Source organism: Triticum dicoccoides, chromosome 7A (genome assembly GCF_002162155.2).
Source record: "Triticum dicoccoides isolate Atlit2015 ecotype Zavitan chromosome 7A, WEW_v2.0, whole genome shotgun sequence".
NCBI lineage: Eukaryota > Viridiplantae > Streptophyta > Magnoliopsida > Poales > Poaceae > Triticum > Triticum dicoccoides.
Genome location: NC_041392.1, coordinates 175322268 through 175338325, shown reverse-complemented (window position 1 = coordinate 175338325; position 16058 = coordinate 175322268). Strand labels below are relative to the sequence as shown.

Here is a 16058-nt window from a genome sequence, read left to right as displayed (position 1 = left end):
CGGTCAAAGAAGGATATTCCTTCTCCCAGGACGGCCCGATCAGACTCGGAATCCCGGTTTCAAGACATCTTGACAATGGTAAAATTAAACCAGCAAAACCGCCCGAATGTGACGACAAATCCCGATAGGAGCTGCACATATCTCGTTCTCAGGGCACACTCGGATGAGACATTCTACGAGTAAAACCAACCCTCAAGTTGCCCCGAGGTGGCCCCGCAGTCTACTCCGTTCGGATCAACACTCAGAGGAGCACTGGCCCAGGGGGGTTTAAAATAAAGATGACCCTTGAGTCCGCGGAACCCAAGGGAAAAAGAGGCTAGGTGGCGAATGGTAAAACCAAGGTTGGGCTTTGCTGAAGGAGTTTTATGCAAGGCGAACTGACAAGGGGTTCCCATTATAACCCAACCGTGTAAGGAACGCAAAAATCAAGGAACATAACACCGGTATGACAGAAACTAGGGCAGCAACAGTGGAACAAAACACCAGGCATAAGGCCAAGCCTTCCACCCTTTACCAAGTGTATAGATGCATTAAAGTGGACAAGATATAATAATGATATCCCAAAAATAAACATGTTCCAACAATGAACAAACTCCAATCTTCACCTGCAACTAGCAACGCTATAAGAGGGGTTGAGCAAAGCGGTAACATAGCCAAACAACGGTTTGCTAGAACAAGGTGGGTTAGAGGTCTGACATGGAAATATGGGAGGCATGATAAGGCATGTGGTAGGTATCGTAGCATAGGCATAGCAAAAGAGCGAGCATCTAGCAAGCAAAGATAGAAGTGATTTCGAGGGTATGGTCATCTTGCCTGCAAAGTTCTCCGAGTTGACATTAGCTTGATCCTCGTAAGCGTACTTAACTGGTTCCTCGATCACGTACTCGTCTCCCGGCTCTACCTATAGCAAGAACACAAGCAAAGGAAGACACAATCAACCACGGTGCAATGCGCAAGCAACATGATGCAAAACATGGCATGATATGCGGGATGTAATATGCCATGCATATGCATGTTTCGAAAAGGAAAGATTGAACCAGGCCTCAACTTGGAAAAGCAAGAGTGCCGCTGGAAAGATGAGTTGATTTCGGTTGAAATCGATATAAAGATCACCGGAATCGGATGCACGGTTTGCAAATGACAAGCAAAACGATAATGGCACCAAGCTGCGATTAACAGCACGAGGCCATCTAAATGCATCAAGAACAACAAGCTACTGCACTCTAACATAACAACAAAGCACATGGCAGTGATCCACTCAAGATGCTTGACAAAAGATGAACACTGAGCTACGGCTAAATCACTCAATAGCAGGTTCAAACAAGCATGGCAAAAGTGCAAAAGATATCAGGTTACAGACTTAGTGAAAATAACAACATGCCAGGAATTTAACATCAGGAAGCAATGTTTAGAGCAAGATATCAACATGCTATATGAACATATCATGGCAAAGCAAAGCATGGCATGAAGCTACTCAAAGCATACAACAAAAGTCCCTTACTGACCATAAGCCAAAAGGGATCAGAAAATACAATGGCAACCATGTGAACATAGCAAGTTTCATTAAAAGATTCAGACTTAGCAGAAAAGTGGAACAGGGCAAAACAGATTCACGTAGGCATGTTTACGAGCTCGATGCACTCACCACAAGTCATTGCATGACAAACTAAGCATACACCCAGCAAGTAGACATGAAGGATAAGCTAACCATGGCAAGAACACTCTTATAGCATGCACGGATAAACTATAACAACCTCGGCAAAATTGCTTAACATGTAAACAATCTGCTAGGAATATTTTATAGAAAAAGTAGAGCATGATTGAGTCATGCTACGGTGCTTCATAATTGCAAACAAAGACATGGATGGATAGAGCATAACAATATCTCAAAATCATTCTTAGTGAACATGGTCAAAAGAGGCATGGATCACTCTGTAGCAACAAGAATACATGGCATAAAAATATTATCAGGGAAAAGACTTAGAAGATTTCAAAGTCGCTAAAATCAGCAACATCACGAGAGCTACTTTGCATGCTCGTGCTAGTCACCACAAAGATCACAAAAATACATGGCATACACCCCTCTAAATATGGCATGGCATACTTCAAAACTCATGTAGGGCTCAAGATCATAGGAGGCACACATTAAACATGGCAAAAATGACAAATGTCCAATATCTGATAAGAATCTGAAACTAACATTGCATAGCACTTTTGCAATAGTATTTAGGGCATCAAGATGAACTCAAATGAACATGGTGCAATGGAATGAAATAAAGTACACATCAAGGCGAATAATTTGATATGCTACACGCCCAAAACGAATCCACGGATGCAAAGTTATGGCATGATGAAATATGCTAAAAATATGAAAACTTAGGGCAAAAGTCAACCCTAATCTCAGATCCAGATCGGGGCACGCGAACCGAGGACGACCGGAGCTCTCGCCGGAGTGGAGGGGAGGAGGCGGATCCGGCCGGGGAAGTCGCCGGCGAGGACGGGGAGCGGCGAGGCGGCGCCGGTCGGCGACGGGGTGGCGAGCGGGCGGCGGGGCCGATGCAGGGCGGCGCGGGCGCGGCGAGGCGGCGGTCGCCAGCGAGGGTGGCAGGCGGCGGCACGGCGGCTGAAGGCGGCGGGGTCGATGCGCGGGCGAGCGAAGGCGGCGGCGGGCGCGCGGGCCAGGGAGGGCCCGACACGGGCTCGGCGGGCCGGCGATGTGGGGTGCGAGCGGTGGCGAATGGGGAGGTGCCACGTGGCGGCGGCGGCACGGGTCGGACACGTCCGGCCGGCTGATTTTTGTCCGGCGGCGCGGGGAGGGGGAGAGGTTAGGGTTTCATCCGGAATTTGGAATGGGGAGGACATATTTATAAGTAGAGGGAGCTAGGAGGCTCCAAATTGAGCACGGTTTTCGGCCACGCGATCGTGATCGAACGACCGAGATGATGGAGGGGGTTTTGGTGGGTTTGGCCACTTTGGAGAGATGTTGGGCTGCAACACACACGAGGCCTTCACGGTTCCTCGGTTAACCGTTGGAGTATCAAACGAAGTCCAAATGACACGAAACTTGACAGACGGTCTATCGGTAGTATACTAAGGCCGCTTGGCAAGTCTCGGTCCAATTCGAGAACGTTTAGCACCCGCACATGAAAAGAGATAAAAGGGGACACCGAAGGACATAGGAGCGCCGGAATTCAAAACGGACAACGGGGAAAATGCTCGGATGCATGAGACGAACCCGTATGCAAATGCGATGCACATGATGACATGACATGAGATGCATGATAAAGACAAAAGCAACACGGAGATAAAACCCAACAACGAGGAATCTCATAACTTAGTGCCGAAAATGGCAAGAGTTGGAATACAAATATGTCAGGTTACATACGGGGCGTTACAGTCGGGCAAGGCGCCGCCGCTCCTCCACCGTCGTATCCACCCAGCCCATCGCCGGAGTGGTCTGGCCATGCCCAAGACCTCCTCCTTCGCACGAAAGGCGTCAACGCCTCCTCGTGCTACTCCGCGCGCGGCACGCTGGAGCTCGCGGCGCTCGCGACTAGGCTCATCAGGGGGTTGCACTAGAAGATTCCTTATGGTGGGGACCACTTTGAAGCATGACTAAGCTTGCAGACAAGGCCACCGTGACGCGGTAGGGCTATCTCCGCATCCTCGACGGCACGCGCATACTCTATTTCACCACGCGGGCATGAACACTAGGTGTTCGTTGAAATGCCTAACATAGAAAAAGGACCGGGAAGAGATGCTGACATGTGGGACCCACCTATAATAACTGTCAATTTAACTGTAAAAATAAACAGGGTTGACTTTGCTGCAATGTCATCCCTGACACGTGCGTCTCGCATGTCATAAATAGGTTTAAATTGTAAAAACGATGATCAACACGACCTGGTAGTTTTTTGTCATAAATTTAGTACTAAACTAGAGTTTTCGGTCACTTTTTCAAAAGTGGTAGTTTAGTGGGACACATACGCCAGATTAAGTACTTATTTTCTATACATTCAATTTGGAAGAATAACTAATTAGCAGAATAACTTTTCTTTCCCCCTTACAAAGCGACTAGAGAAAGCCTTGCTCCCCTTGATCTTCACCGGCGAGCCTGTGGATTCGCCCCCCTCCACCTGCCGCTCCGGCGGCCGGTGGCGGGGAGGAGATTTCTGGTGCCATGTCGTGTGCTCGAAACGGTGATATTTGGTGCCAAATTCTTCAGATCGATTCAAGAATTCAACGGCGACGACTGCGGCTTCAGAATGCTGATCCTTAGGGGCACGGGCACGAAGACTTCCCGGCTGTCATCTACAAGGTCAGGCCGGCTCCGGCATGGAGTGGCGACAGCGACAGCGGCGCGTCGGCGACTTATTCTGACGACAACAATTGTCGTTCGGTGGTCCATGAACCTTGATATAATTTTTATTATATTTGAGGTGTTTTGTATTTCCGATAAATTTTTATAATAGATTTGATTTCTTTCAATTTTTTTGGAAGAATAGCAACCTGTCGTTGTTTGGAAACAACCCGTACACAAGGTAAACCACCACCTGGCCGTACCCAATCAATAACATTTTCTTTAGAAAAAAAAAGAAGTGAAATTACTGCAGAGTGCTTGCCTGCTTCCATCCGTGCTCCTTTCCATCAATTTTTATCCAACGGTTTTTTCCATTTCATATAGTAATATGTGCCTTCTTTATATCATAAAGATAGTACAAATCACATTGACACTAACATGACAAAATAGAAAAAAGACAATATATTGTAGGCTTTACATAAAGGAGCACCAATCAAGAACGAATAATCCCCAGAACTTGACATCATTGCTCGTTACCTGCCTCTGGCATCATCAAATCAGCCACCAAAGAAAAAAGGAACACCAATCAAGAAAAAAAATTACAACTAAGAACGAATAATCCTTAAGCTTGACACCATCGCCCGTTACCTGTCTCTGGCATATTAGTCACCAAAGAAAAAATTAATAGATCACCACCTCACCCGAGCTCGACACGGCTCCATCGATGATATGCAGCTTTGTAGACCTCCAAGTTGGCTCACCATAGGCAAATTCATTGTCGTTGAATGAATCACACCATGGCAACACCCCAGACACATCATCGAACACCATATCTGGCACCCCTGCACGACTAAAACGCCGGAGGAAGAAATCATACCTGCCAACCACCAACCACAAACCCAACACACGATCCTTCTTCCAGATGTTGTTCATGCAGACTAAAATCTACATCCGCCCTCGACTACCTCCCAAACTCCGCGTCGACGCTGAACCAGGCGTCGTCGCAATGGCGGAGACCGAGGACACAAATCCGCCACAAAGATGCCGCCGCCGCGACATCCCCTCTTGGACAGGCTAGTTCCCAAATCCATCACCGACCATAGAGCTAATCGCCATGTCAGGGAGGAATTGGAGCTTCTTTATTCAACGTCGCCGCTTCCGCCGAAGCCAAGATGCCGAACGACCCGAAACCTAAGCTACTAGGGCCCTGAAATCTAAAGCTACGTGGTCCGCACACGAGTGATCTGGCGACCCCCTCACTTCCGATGAGATCGTTAGTGAAGGGGAGCCGCTGGAGGATGGCGCCGGAAGATTGGCCTCTCTTGATGGCGGCTAGGATTCCACTCGCCTGGCTCCCGAGAGGAAAATAATATATATTTTTTTCATCTAAGGAAAAGTTTGAACTTTGTTCATCCAAACAGCCGCAAACTTTTCTTTCCCCGGCGTCTCTTTTCTACCAAAAACAAATCACGGTCTCTTGTATTTCAGTCTCTGTCCATATGCTTTCCCTTCTCTGACAGCCGACCATGGGGAGCGGAGCGGTGGCATCCTGTGTACCAGCCACGGCCATGTCGCCTTGATCTCGGTCTGCACCCGTCGCCGCCCCTTCTCCTTTCCCCTCGCCAGCCACTTGTCCCCGCCGCCAAACCAGGCTGACGTAGCACGAGCTCGGGATTGAATCGGACCAGACCCGGGTCGCGTCCTCGAGCAGGAGGTCGACGTGAGGGACGAGCCGCCCCGTCGCACTGCCGCGGTGGTGCCGCCCCCAATCCCGGATACCGACAATGCCGGGTCCTGGAGTTGCCTGCGATGGGGGCGTGGATGGTGGAGCTCGGCGGGGACAGTGGAGGTGGGGGCGAGGGAGGCCGTGCCGCCGGCCAAGAGGAGGCAGGTGGTGGCCGTGCCGTCCTTGAAGACCGCGGCGGCGGCGGAGGCCATCCAGCGGCTCTTCAAGCTGTGCCGCGCCGTATTCACGGCCCTGGTCCGCGCCATGCTCGGTACCACTACCATAGCTCACCCTGCCGGAAATGGGAATATCTTGCACAAAATTGTAATTAGCTCATGGTGGTGATTTTTGCAGACATGATGAGGCCACCAGGAATTCTGTAAGTTCAAACATGGAACATACTAGAGTATTCCGACATTTATCATAGTCACCAGGAATTCTGTAAGTTGTATTGTGTAATGACTATGATATGTAAATACTGAACAACACTCAATGTCCATTACTGTTACAGGCCTAGCCACACACAAAAAGGCTCCACAAAAGTGGCTTTACTTCTTCACAGCCATGACTTGCAATTGCAAGATGATCCTTGCAGCTCTGAACAGCTTACAAACACCAGTAACAGTAAGCACCTCCAGCTCCAGGATGAGCTATAATTTGTTCCAGTACGAAGGATTCTTTTTGTACAATTTCTGAATGCATGATATACTTATCTACTTTAAATTGCAGGCTGAGGCCAGCACAATGGAAAAGAGCAGGTCAGTGGCTGATATAAAGAGCTCTATTTTGATATGTCTAGTTACTTCATGTACCAGGCGTAAGGCTAGTAGAACTAAATGATTCATAAGCTCTATCATAGTATCGTAAACGAAGCAATCGATTTGACAAGCAATGAAAGGAGATCATGAAGAGTAAGTATACTTTTGGTCCTTGAGATTCATCACAGACGTCATGGTTCCCAGGACAAATGTTTGGAGAAGCCATGTAGGAAACAAAATGCCCGTCTCCTTCGGCCCCTAGGTCGCTTGATACTTGCTTTTTGCCTCTGCCTGATGTCCGTTTGTGGATTAGCAGAGGTTTTTGTGTTCAGCCAAAACCTGTATTTTCTGTGTTGGCGTCAAAATAGTGAGATTGGCGTCCTTTTTTTCGTCAGGATTTAATGTGGCGCCAATATTGCAGGGCATTTCTTTGGCTGGAAAAGGGATGAAAAGAACTGCTTTAATTTCAGAAATCAGAAAATTAAAGCAAGTTTCAGAAAATTGGCGGGGAATTGGGGACCGAATCGGATTCAGAAAAAGGAAACCGTCCGTGTCTCTATTTGGAAATTTGACGCGTCCTCCGTCGCCTGCAAGTCCATCGCCTATAAATATCAGCACATCCACACCACCTTTCTATCCCAGATCCCAATCGCCCGCCCTGCCCTCGATCGGCATCAACCCTTCCTAGCTAGAAGCAGCAGCAGATAGGGCAGCCGCCGGCCAGCTGCAGGATGGAAGGGCTCGACGTCTTCCAGCACTACCGTCTGAATCCTACGGATGTGGACGCCGTGACTTACTACCTGCCACGCCTCATCGCCGGCCAGCCGCATGGCGCCGAGAAATTCATCCACCACGTCGACATCTACAGCTGCGAGCCCAAGGATCTCGCCGCCAAGATTGCGCCCGTGCCGCAGGCCGCGAGCAGCGGCGACCGCTTCTTCTTCACCACGCGCAAGAGCAAGAACGGAAGCAAAACCCAGAGCGTGCGCACCGCCGGCGGCGGCACCTGGACCGTCAACGCCACCACGGCCGTCAAGCACGCGGGGGTCGAGGTCGGTGAGAGGAAGAACCTGTCCTTCAGGAAGAAGGGCAAGTCCACCGGCTGGGTCATGGAGGAGTACCGATGCTTGCTGCCAGAGGCCACTGTCGCCGACGGGGTGAAGGTGTTTTGCAAGATCCACTTGGCTCAGCATCCTCCTGACGCGGCCCGTCAAGAATCGGCCGCGTACATGCTTCAAGAACCGCAACGAGAGCCCGTGACTGTGAGCACGCACGCACAGAAGAGGCCAGCAACGGCTGCCACCGCCGATCCTCATCCGTCGCGCCCGAACAAGAGGATGCGAGGAGCAGTCCCCGTCCCGGCACCTGCCACACCGTCGTTCTTGATGTATGATGAGGCAGCCAGAGCAATGTATGGCCCGCTGGCTCGTACCAACTTCCCTGTTCAGGATGCTGTGGCTGTACCAGCGGCAATCGAAGGTGCTTCAGCATCATGCGAGTTCACTACAACATCCTACCACTCGGACGTCGCTTCTTCCTCACATGATATGCAGCGACAAGCTCAAGCTCCTGCTATTTCGTCTCAGTCAGATGTGCTGGAGTCTGTCAAGCAGTACAGCCAACAACAGATGATTGTTCCTGAGGCTGGCTCAAGCATTGCAAGGAGCACATCTGAAGAGGTTGTCTTTGAGCCATTGGAGCCTGTTTCCAATTTGCTGGATGAGGAGGCAGATGGTTTTGACCTTGAAGAACTAATGAGAATGATGGAAGACGACCCAATTGAAGTTGAGCCGGTCACTGGAGCCAGCACTGGCGTGGAGATGGGCCAACAGGAACCTCTGTACCTGGATACCTTGGACCAAGGCAGGCTGGAGGACATGCTGCAGTCCGATTGCCCTTACCCAATGTGGTGGAGATCAGAGGACGGGGCCATGCACAACCCTGCCTCCCATGATGCTGACAAGGAGAAGAGGTACAATGCCGCGTCGGATCTTGACGCACCATCGCTTCAGGGACACGACCACTTGTTCAAACCGCGGCCGTGCTTCTTCGATCCATTTGAAGCAGCGTTGAAGGCCGAAGAGGCGCTCGAGAAGGAGAAGAGGGACAATCTTCACGCTGGACCGCTTGGAGGGCACAACAACTTCTTCTCGTCTGCAAGTGTCCATTAAGTCCGATGTTGAAATTGTTTTCAAAGTGTATATGAGGATACTCGTTGGCTGATATGTTAGTTCGTCCTTGTACGATCGCCACAGATGTACCTCTGAGCAATTTGCTCCACTTGTTCATGCAAGCTAAAACTGTTGTTGTTCTTCTTTTTGCTCCTGTGATGGATTTTTTTCTTCTGAACCTTGTGTTCGCTCCTGCGCTAGTACTACTTCATTTGCTCTGTTTCCTGTGATGGAAAATGTTAAGGCCTCTTTTGGTTCATAGGATAGGATTATCATAGGAATAGGAATCTTGTAGGAAATGAGATGACATGTATCTCAAATCCTATGAGTAGGACTAGAAAACAAGATGTCATTTGGTTGACACCAAAGGAATTTTTCCATTGAGTCTAGGCTCTTTTTTATTTTCCTATGAAATGTGGAGGATAGGAACCAATCCTATGTAGGAATAGGAATCCATTCCTATAAACCAAAGGGCTCTAAAGGAAAAAATCCTATAAGAATCCTATCCTCTAGAATTCCTATGAAATTCCTCTAAACCAAAGGAGGCCTTAAAAAGTGCTCTTATCTCTTTGTATTAGGCCCAGATAAGCAAGCATGATGCAGTTATGATCTGGGCAACCGCAGATAAGTAGTACTCCCTCCGTCCGGAAATACTTGTCATTAAAATGAATAAAAGGGGATGTATCTGGATGTATTTTAGTTCTAGATACATCTCTTTTTATCCATTTTGATGACAAGTATTTTCGGACGGAGGGAGTAGTAACTTTGTTTGTAAATCAAAACTGTTTCACTGCTCGTGATAATCTGCAGAACAACTTCAAGTTCATAAGTCGCAGAGCAAATTCAAGTTGTGGCAAAAGAAAATGTTATGTCTATTTTGCATTGCTGAATTCATGTCTTTTATTATCAAGTATCAACTAACAAAGCCTGGTCCTTCTGGGAGATGCAATGTATTTAAAAAGTTCACTGAATCATCAAAATATTTCTGGTCAAACAATCCTTATTTTGCAGCCTGCCAGTTGAAACATATACAGACCTCAAGGCAGCAACTGACGCATGTCCATGTCTGAAGTCTGAACCGTGTTGCTTTCAGAAATGTTACAGTGAATGGACTTTGAGTTTAAGCTCCTTATCCCACTGGTCTAGAGCTCTAGTCCAATCAGCTTGTTTAGACTCCTCAAATGCAGAATTCAGGTCAGGCAAGTGCACATAATTACTATAGTACTGTACAAGTTTAGACCATCTTGTGTACGGTCAGTTCCATTGTGGTCCGTTGTGTTTGTTGTTCGGTTCGGTTTGGTTTGGTTTCGGCTTGGTGATTCCTTGTTAACCCAGGACAAGAAGTCGCTTCCGTACTAGTACTTCTTCTGCTCTGTTTCCAGATGGATATACGCATTACCTTTTCCCGAAGAAATCAGGAAAGTTGGTCGAAAATCGAAAATTTCTTGTTGACCCAGGACAAAATCTGTGCAAGGTCCAGTTCTTCAGGCCAAGCGAGAAGCATGCAAGATCACTTTTTAGTGACCTAGTACATCTTAGGTTTGTTTACAAAAGGGGGTAGAAGTTTATAAGAGTACATCATCCCATGGTCTCTAGAAGAGAACATCTTTCATCGACAAATGAATAGCCAGAGTGGATCGCCAAAGCCCAAAGGCAACGCAAACAAATCTAATAATATCCAACACTCAACCCAGAGACGATATACAATACTTGCATTAACCAACGTACATGACATTTCAGACTCAAGAATACGCAGATGAAATCTACATATGCACAAGCGCTAGGGCATTTGGACTGCTTTTCTCTAAGTCGCCAAAAAAAAAAGAAAATTCCGCGAGGGTAAAAACATGATTTACCACTATACACTCTTGCATAAGGCTGGCGAAAAGAATGAGTAGCCATGGGACCCGTCACTACTCGATAACAACGTCCCTCGCCACCATGTCCCTGTTCACGATAAGCTTCCCATCTTCATCCCTGGTGAAAAGCTTGTCAACCAGCTCATCCCAGCTGGTCCTTCCTGCAGATTTTGGTTCTGATGAAGTCGCCTCGCTGTGAGTATCGGAAGATGAAGCGCCCTCATGGGTTTCCTCTTCAGAGATGTCTATCGCATGAGGAACATCCAAGGTTTTCGCCCTGTGGAGCGCATTCTTGTGTTCTTCCTTGAAACTTTGCAATCTCTCCATCTTTTGTTCAGCAGGTGGAGTTGTTGCCTTCTCTTTTTCCTTCATTAGCTGCACAAAGACATAGCTATAATCATAAATAAAGAAATAAATATCGCCTCTGAAATGGAAGAAATCGATGCTCCAACCAAGCAAGTTCTAACGAATCGTATTACTATGTTTCAGCCACTGGAAACAAGCTACAAATACCAAGAAATAACGGTTAATTTGGCACGCCAATATGCATCAACAGTGTTGCATATAAAGAGCTTGTTTACCATGTATGTCTAAACAGTTCGGTCAATTGTTCCATTCTATTCCATGGATGATGTGCATTATGTCCTACAGAAAACCATGACGCTAACTCGAATTTAATTTATCTCTCACTGAAACCAAGTGTGCAGAAGAAAAGGTAATATAAGAAAAATAGAAAGGAAAAGGATAAGGTTAGTTTGGTTTGTACCCATACCCTACCAACTTTCTGGTCTGGTTTTTGGCAACTCCCATGCCCCTTTGGCCACTTCCAATGCAATCTGCTGACATAGTTGACCAAAACATGGGCAGCCAAAACCTTTGCTAGCCAAAATTTTGGAGGGATTGGCCTGGGCACCACCAAAACACACCCTAAATTTAGAAGGCTCTGAACATGTACAGTCAACTTCCAGTTACCCATTCAAAACCTAAATGTGGAAGGCTCTCAAACATGTACGCCCAACTACAAGTTAACAATTCCAAACTTAAGTGCAGAAGGCGTCAGAAATCCATAGATCATTATTTATTTGTGTACCGTCACTTGGAGAAGCAAGGAAAATCACTTGGTGCCCGGCCATTGTTTTTGTGTATGGAAAACCTATTAGTTGAAGCCTAAAACATAGCACTTAGGTTAACCCTTTTGTGCTTAAGCTAAGACGAAAGCCCAATGTGAGGGTGGCGGGCAGGGGGAACACATGTTAGGACGCATACCCACGCATGTAATCCATAATATCACTAAAAAGGCCCAATCATAATACATATTGCATAATATCACATTGACATGCAAGACTGGATTTAGAAACCAAATAATTATGCCATCACTCTGAAGCTCATGGTTCACAAGCTGTGACAAGTGCACGTACCTCTAAAGCCAAGGCTGATTCTCGCTCAATCCAAATAATGCCATGATCAGCAGTGGTACTGCACGATAACACAATATGCTCAAACCGTCCTTCCACTGGAATAGCAGTTCTCACCTCAGGTGGGTATCTTGCACAGCTACAAATTAGTAATAGTTATGTTATCATATTCTCCAAGTGTGACAGTTATTAGAAATCTCTTAAACTTTCACTATTTTATAATCTTCGTATGTAAAGAGTACAGAAACAAAAAAAAAATCGCTCACAAAGAAATTTATCGGTCATGCAAATATTACAGACTGTAATGGGATCATCTCTTTGATTTGCATGATACCTCAAAACACAATTTATTTTTAAATGTAGGATTGACATGAATCCTATAGGATTGAATACCACATGACTTTGCACACGAATGGTATCTTTTCAAGAGGTATTAGTCAGTATAATTTTTCATACGAATATGGTGCAAAGAAACTCTTAGGAAAAAAATCATAGGGTACAATCTTTTAAGTTATAAATGAAACTACCACGTAGGAGAAGTTCTTGAGGATGAGAATCCTCCGAAAGTCCTCAAAGAGGCCTGGCATGATTACTTTTCCATATAAAACTGATTTTCTAACTAATGTGATGAAAAAGATAGTCACCTTTGTCATATGAATTTTGAAATGTTTGTCGTGGACCATGCTTCAGCATTCTATACTTCTTTTTTCAACTGTTATACCTTTATTTTATTATGTTCATAGTTTACGAAATTCATTTCACTGACCTGGAAAGCTACACAAAATGAATCTGAGGAAATCTTGCTTTGCTTAGTCTAAACAATCAACGTAAAAGCATACACCGATATATATATATATATATTTTTCATCATTTTAAAAATGTGTGGAATAAAACAGCAGTGGGCGAAACCATTAACGGCTAGAACTTCCTAGCTCTGGAAGAACAAAGTGCTGAAACTTTGTTGCTTGCTTTTCCAAAAACCATGATGACTGAATCCTTTTTCTATAGTATAAAAAGGCTTAATGATGAGCAAACCAGCACACACAGCCTGAAACTTCCTTGTGCTAGACAAACAGTGAATAACAGGTTCATCGTTTACAGCATACCAACATGACTTAACTAATAACTAGCAGCAACTATCCAAGCGCATCAATTACCTGCAAAATTTCCTCTCGACGATATGATACATCCGACCAGGAGCATACAATCTTCTTGGATCTTTAAACTTTTTCTTGTCTTGTTTAAATGTATCTCTCAAGCAAAATAGGAATAACAAGCAGGGCAAGCTGTCCAAAGCAATTATGAAAAATTCCATTATTCCATACTATTTTACTGGCGGAAAGTTGAACTACATGGAGAAAGTTAACAGGGGACTTACCAGAATATAGAGCCGAAAATATATTCCAATGGTGTTGGTGTTCTTGGCAAAAAATCATCCTGGCAAAAGACATTGTATGGTGATAAAATGAGTATCCGATGGTACTACTATGTGATTAGTGCCACAGATGGTAACTTCTGAGGTTACAACAACTAGATAGGATCGGTTTTTGAAAGTCAGCATTTTATTGATTAAGCAATAAAGTCATACAAGGTCTCCCGGATACAATCTGGAACAGAATGAAAAACACACAACAAAACCAGAATTCAGTTAAGTTCACGAGCTATTCACCTGTTCGGAATCAACGAATTTCACAAAGGAAATAGTACCACATCCAATAAATCAATTTCAACATATAGCAGTGGGACAAGTTCAAGCACCACAAATACCACATTATGTGGTCAGGCGTGCGATCCAAATTTCCATTTCCAGACATACACCTTGTACCAATTACAGATTATCATGTTGAATTAATTGATTTTTCAAAAAATAATGTAGAATGAGTCGAATTCACCCAACAACATGTCAAACAGTTAACTTAGTTGATCTCCATATCAGTCATAAGCCGATATCAGTTAACCTCATATGAGCTACCTTTCTTAAGTACAGCGGTTAAAGGATATTTTACTGTAAACTGTCAGCTAGCTTTTAGAAGAACAACAGTAGGAAAGGGTACTCTGCTGTATAATCTTATTCTATCAGCGGGAGTACCTTTCTTCACAACACAATTCCCGCTGCCTAATTCCTAACGTTCGGCACAATCAAACTAGTTAAGCTTTCACAGACATTCCAAGCACGCCACAAGCAAAGCACATTTGACCAAATCGTTCCCCCTCCTCTCACCCCAACAATTCTAATTTCCAATTGTCCGGCTCGAAATTTTCCAATAGTCAAAATATTCAGAGGCAGCAAAATTGAACAGGTAGGTAATGGTTGACCACGGGGCAGCTGGTACCTGCAACACGATAGAGTAGATCACGTCGGCGTACTTGACGGCGAGGTTGAGCGACATGCACCGGGCCGGCGCGAGCGCGTAGCAGCGTATGTGGCTCCTGGGAATATTGCCGAACGCCTTGCGGTTGTTGACCACCAGCACCGTCATGAGCGCGGCGATGCCGGAGCCGAGCGAGTGCCCGGCGAAGATGAGCTTGCAGTCGGGCCCCTGCTGGCGCAGCAGCTCCCGCAGCGTCTCCGTCTCCCTCTCCAGTATGAACTGGGCCGCCTTGAGCAGGCCGTGGTGCACGTAGCCGCCGTCGAACATCTGCATCCCGAGCTTGTTGTCCATCAAGACCTGCAACGAACGGGCGAATCGAACGGGTTCACATTCCGTTCCCGCGGAGATGAAATTCACCCTGGGCTGCTGGAATCGGGGATGCGAAGCGGGACCTTGTAGTCGGCGTTGCGGACGAGGTTGAGGCCGCGGACGGCGAGGACGACCTCGTTGCGGAGGCGGTCGACGTAGACGAGGTAGGGCGGGCAGGCGGTGCCGACCTCGTCGTAGGTGGTGCGCTTGTGGACGCCGGCGCCGTCGATCTGGGTGTAGCCGCGGGTGGCCGGCATGAGCTTGGGATTGTCGAGGTCGTCGGAGATGGCCATGATGATCTGGCAGATGCGCGGGACGGGCTCGAAGTCGTCGGGCGAGGCGGGCGGCCAGGTCTCGCTGTCGTAGGCGCCGATGTAGGTGAGGCGCTTCCACGCCCAGCGCACGCACCCCACGCACAGCACGCACTCCAGCCCGCACGACACCGACATGGCTGGCCGCCTCCCCGCGGCGCGCCGGCGCTAGGCCTCGGAGGAAGGCGCGCTCGGGCTGCTGGCTCTGCTTGGCGGGGCGCCTCCACGGCGCGGCGCGGTCTATGTGGTGGTCGCCTCGTCTCCCTCCGCCAGCCGAGCCGCCGCTGTTTTTCTATTGGATTGCTTGCCTTGGTTGTTCCGGAAGCGACGAGGTTGAGCTGGAGCGGTGGCGGTGGGCCGGTGGCGATGGTGGTGGGGTGGGGGAGGAGTGATGTGAGATGCCGCTGCGCTGTGCGCGCACTTGGGGCGGGGGGTCGGGTTTTGGTCGCCTTTTCAACGCGGCTGCGCCAGCGCTCCGCGGGCGAGGCCGAGGACCGCCGAGGATTGGTCATTGGTCTAAAACGGCAGGAGGAGACGACCAGCTGGCGTTGCTTCTCCGAAACTTCTGGCTCACCTTCTCACCCGTGTCCATTCGCATTTACACAGGAGGCCGGATTTCTCCGATGGGAGGATGTCGTAATTTCGTGGTAGTGTATGGGATATAGGGCCAGTTCTTTTCGCCCTATAATTCTAGAGAATTATCAAAACTGCCCATAAAATTGTCTGTTCAGTTCTTTTCTGTAATTCCAACTTGTAATTGTTGTATGAAGTCGTTCGGTCGAGCTGGCCGAGTGACATATTGGCTGTAATTTGAGTCCCCAATAGGGGTAGTAGTTC

The 16058-nt window shown here is 47.3% G+C and overlaps 2 protein-coding genes across 3 annotated transcripts; one reads left to right on the top strand and one right to left on the bottom strand.

Moving 5' to 3' along the window:
* The first annotated feature begins 6164 nt into the window (after nt 1–6164).
* Nucleotides 6165–9103, top strand: LOC119332638. Of its 2 annotated transcripts, none has more exons than XM_037605802.1 (5): nt 6165–6297; nt 6381–6405; nt 6538–6650; nt 6756–6784; nt 7206–9103. In XM_037605802.1, exon 5 carries the CDS (start codon nt 7516–7518, stop codon nt 8953–8955), a length of 1440 nt encoding a protein of 479 aa, XP_037461699.1. In that variant the 5' UTR covers nt 6165–6297; nt 6381–6405; nt 6538–6650; nt 6756–6784; nt 7206–7515; the 3' UTR covers nt 8956–9103. The 2 variants fall into 2 exon arrangements, with proteins under 2 accessions (XP_037461699.1, XP_037461700.1); XM_037605803.1 differs by having other exon boundaries at nt 6381–6467.
* A 1506-nt stretch (nt 9104–10609) lies between these two features.
* LOC119329444 lies at nt 10610–15645 on the bottom strand. Its single transcript, XM_037602489.1, has 6 exons — nt 14994–15645; nt 14563–14898; nt 13608–13666; nt 13387–13515; nt 12233–12368; nt 10610–11189 (listed from the first exon to the last, which is right to left on the bottom strand). The coding sequence occupies exons 1-6, from the start codon at nt 15357–15359 to the stop codon at nt 10869–10871; spliced, it is 1347 nt and encodes a 448-aa protein (XP_037458386.1). The 5' UTR covers nt 15360–15645; the 3' UTR covers nt 10610–10868.
* Nucleotides 15646–16058: the final 413 nt, after the last annotated feature.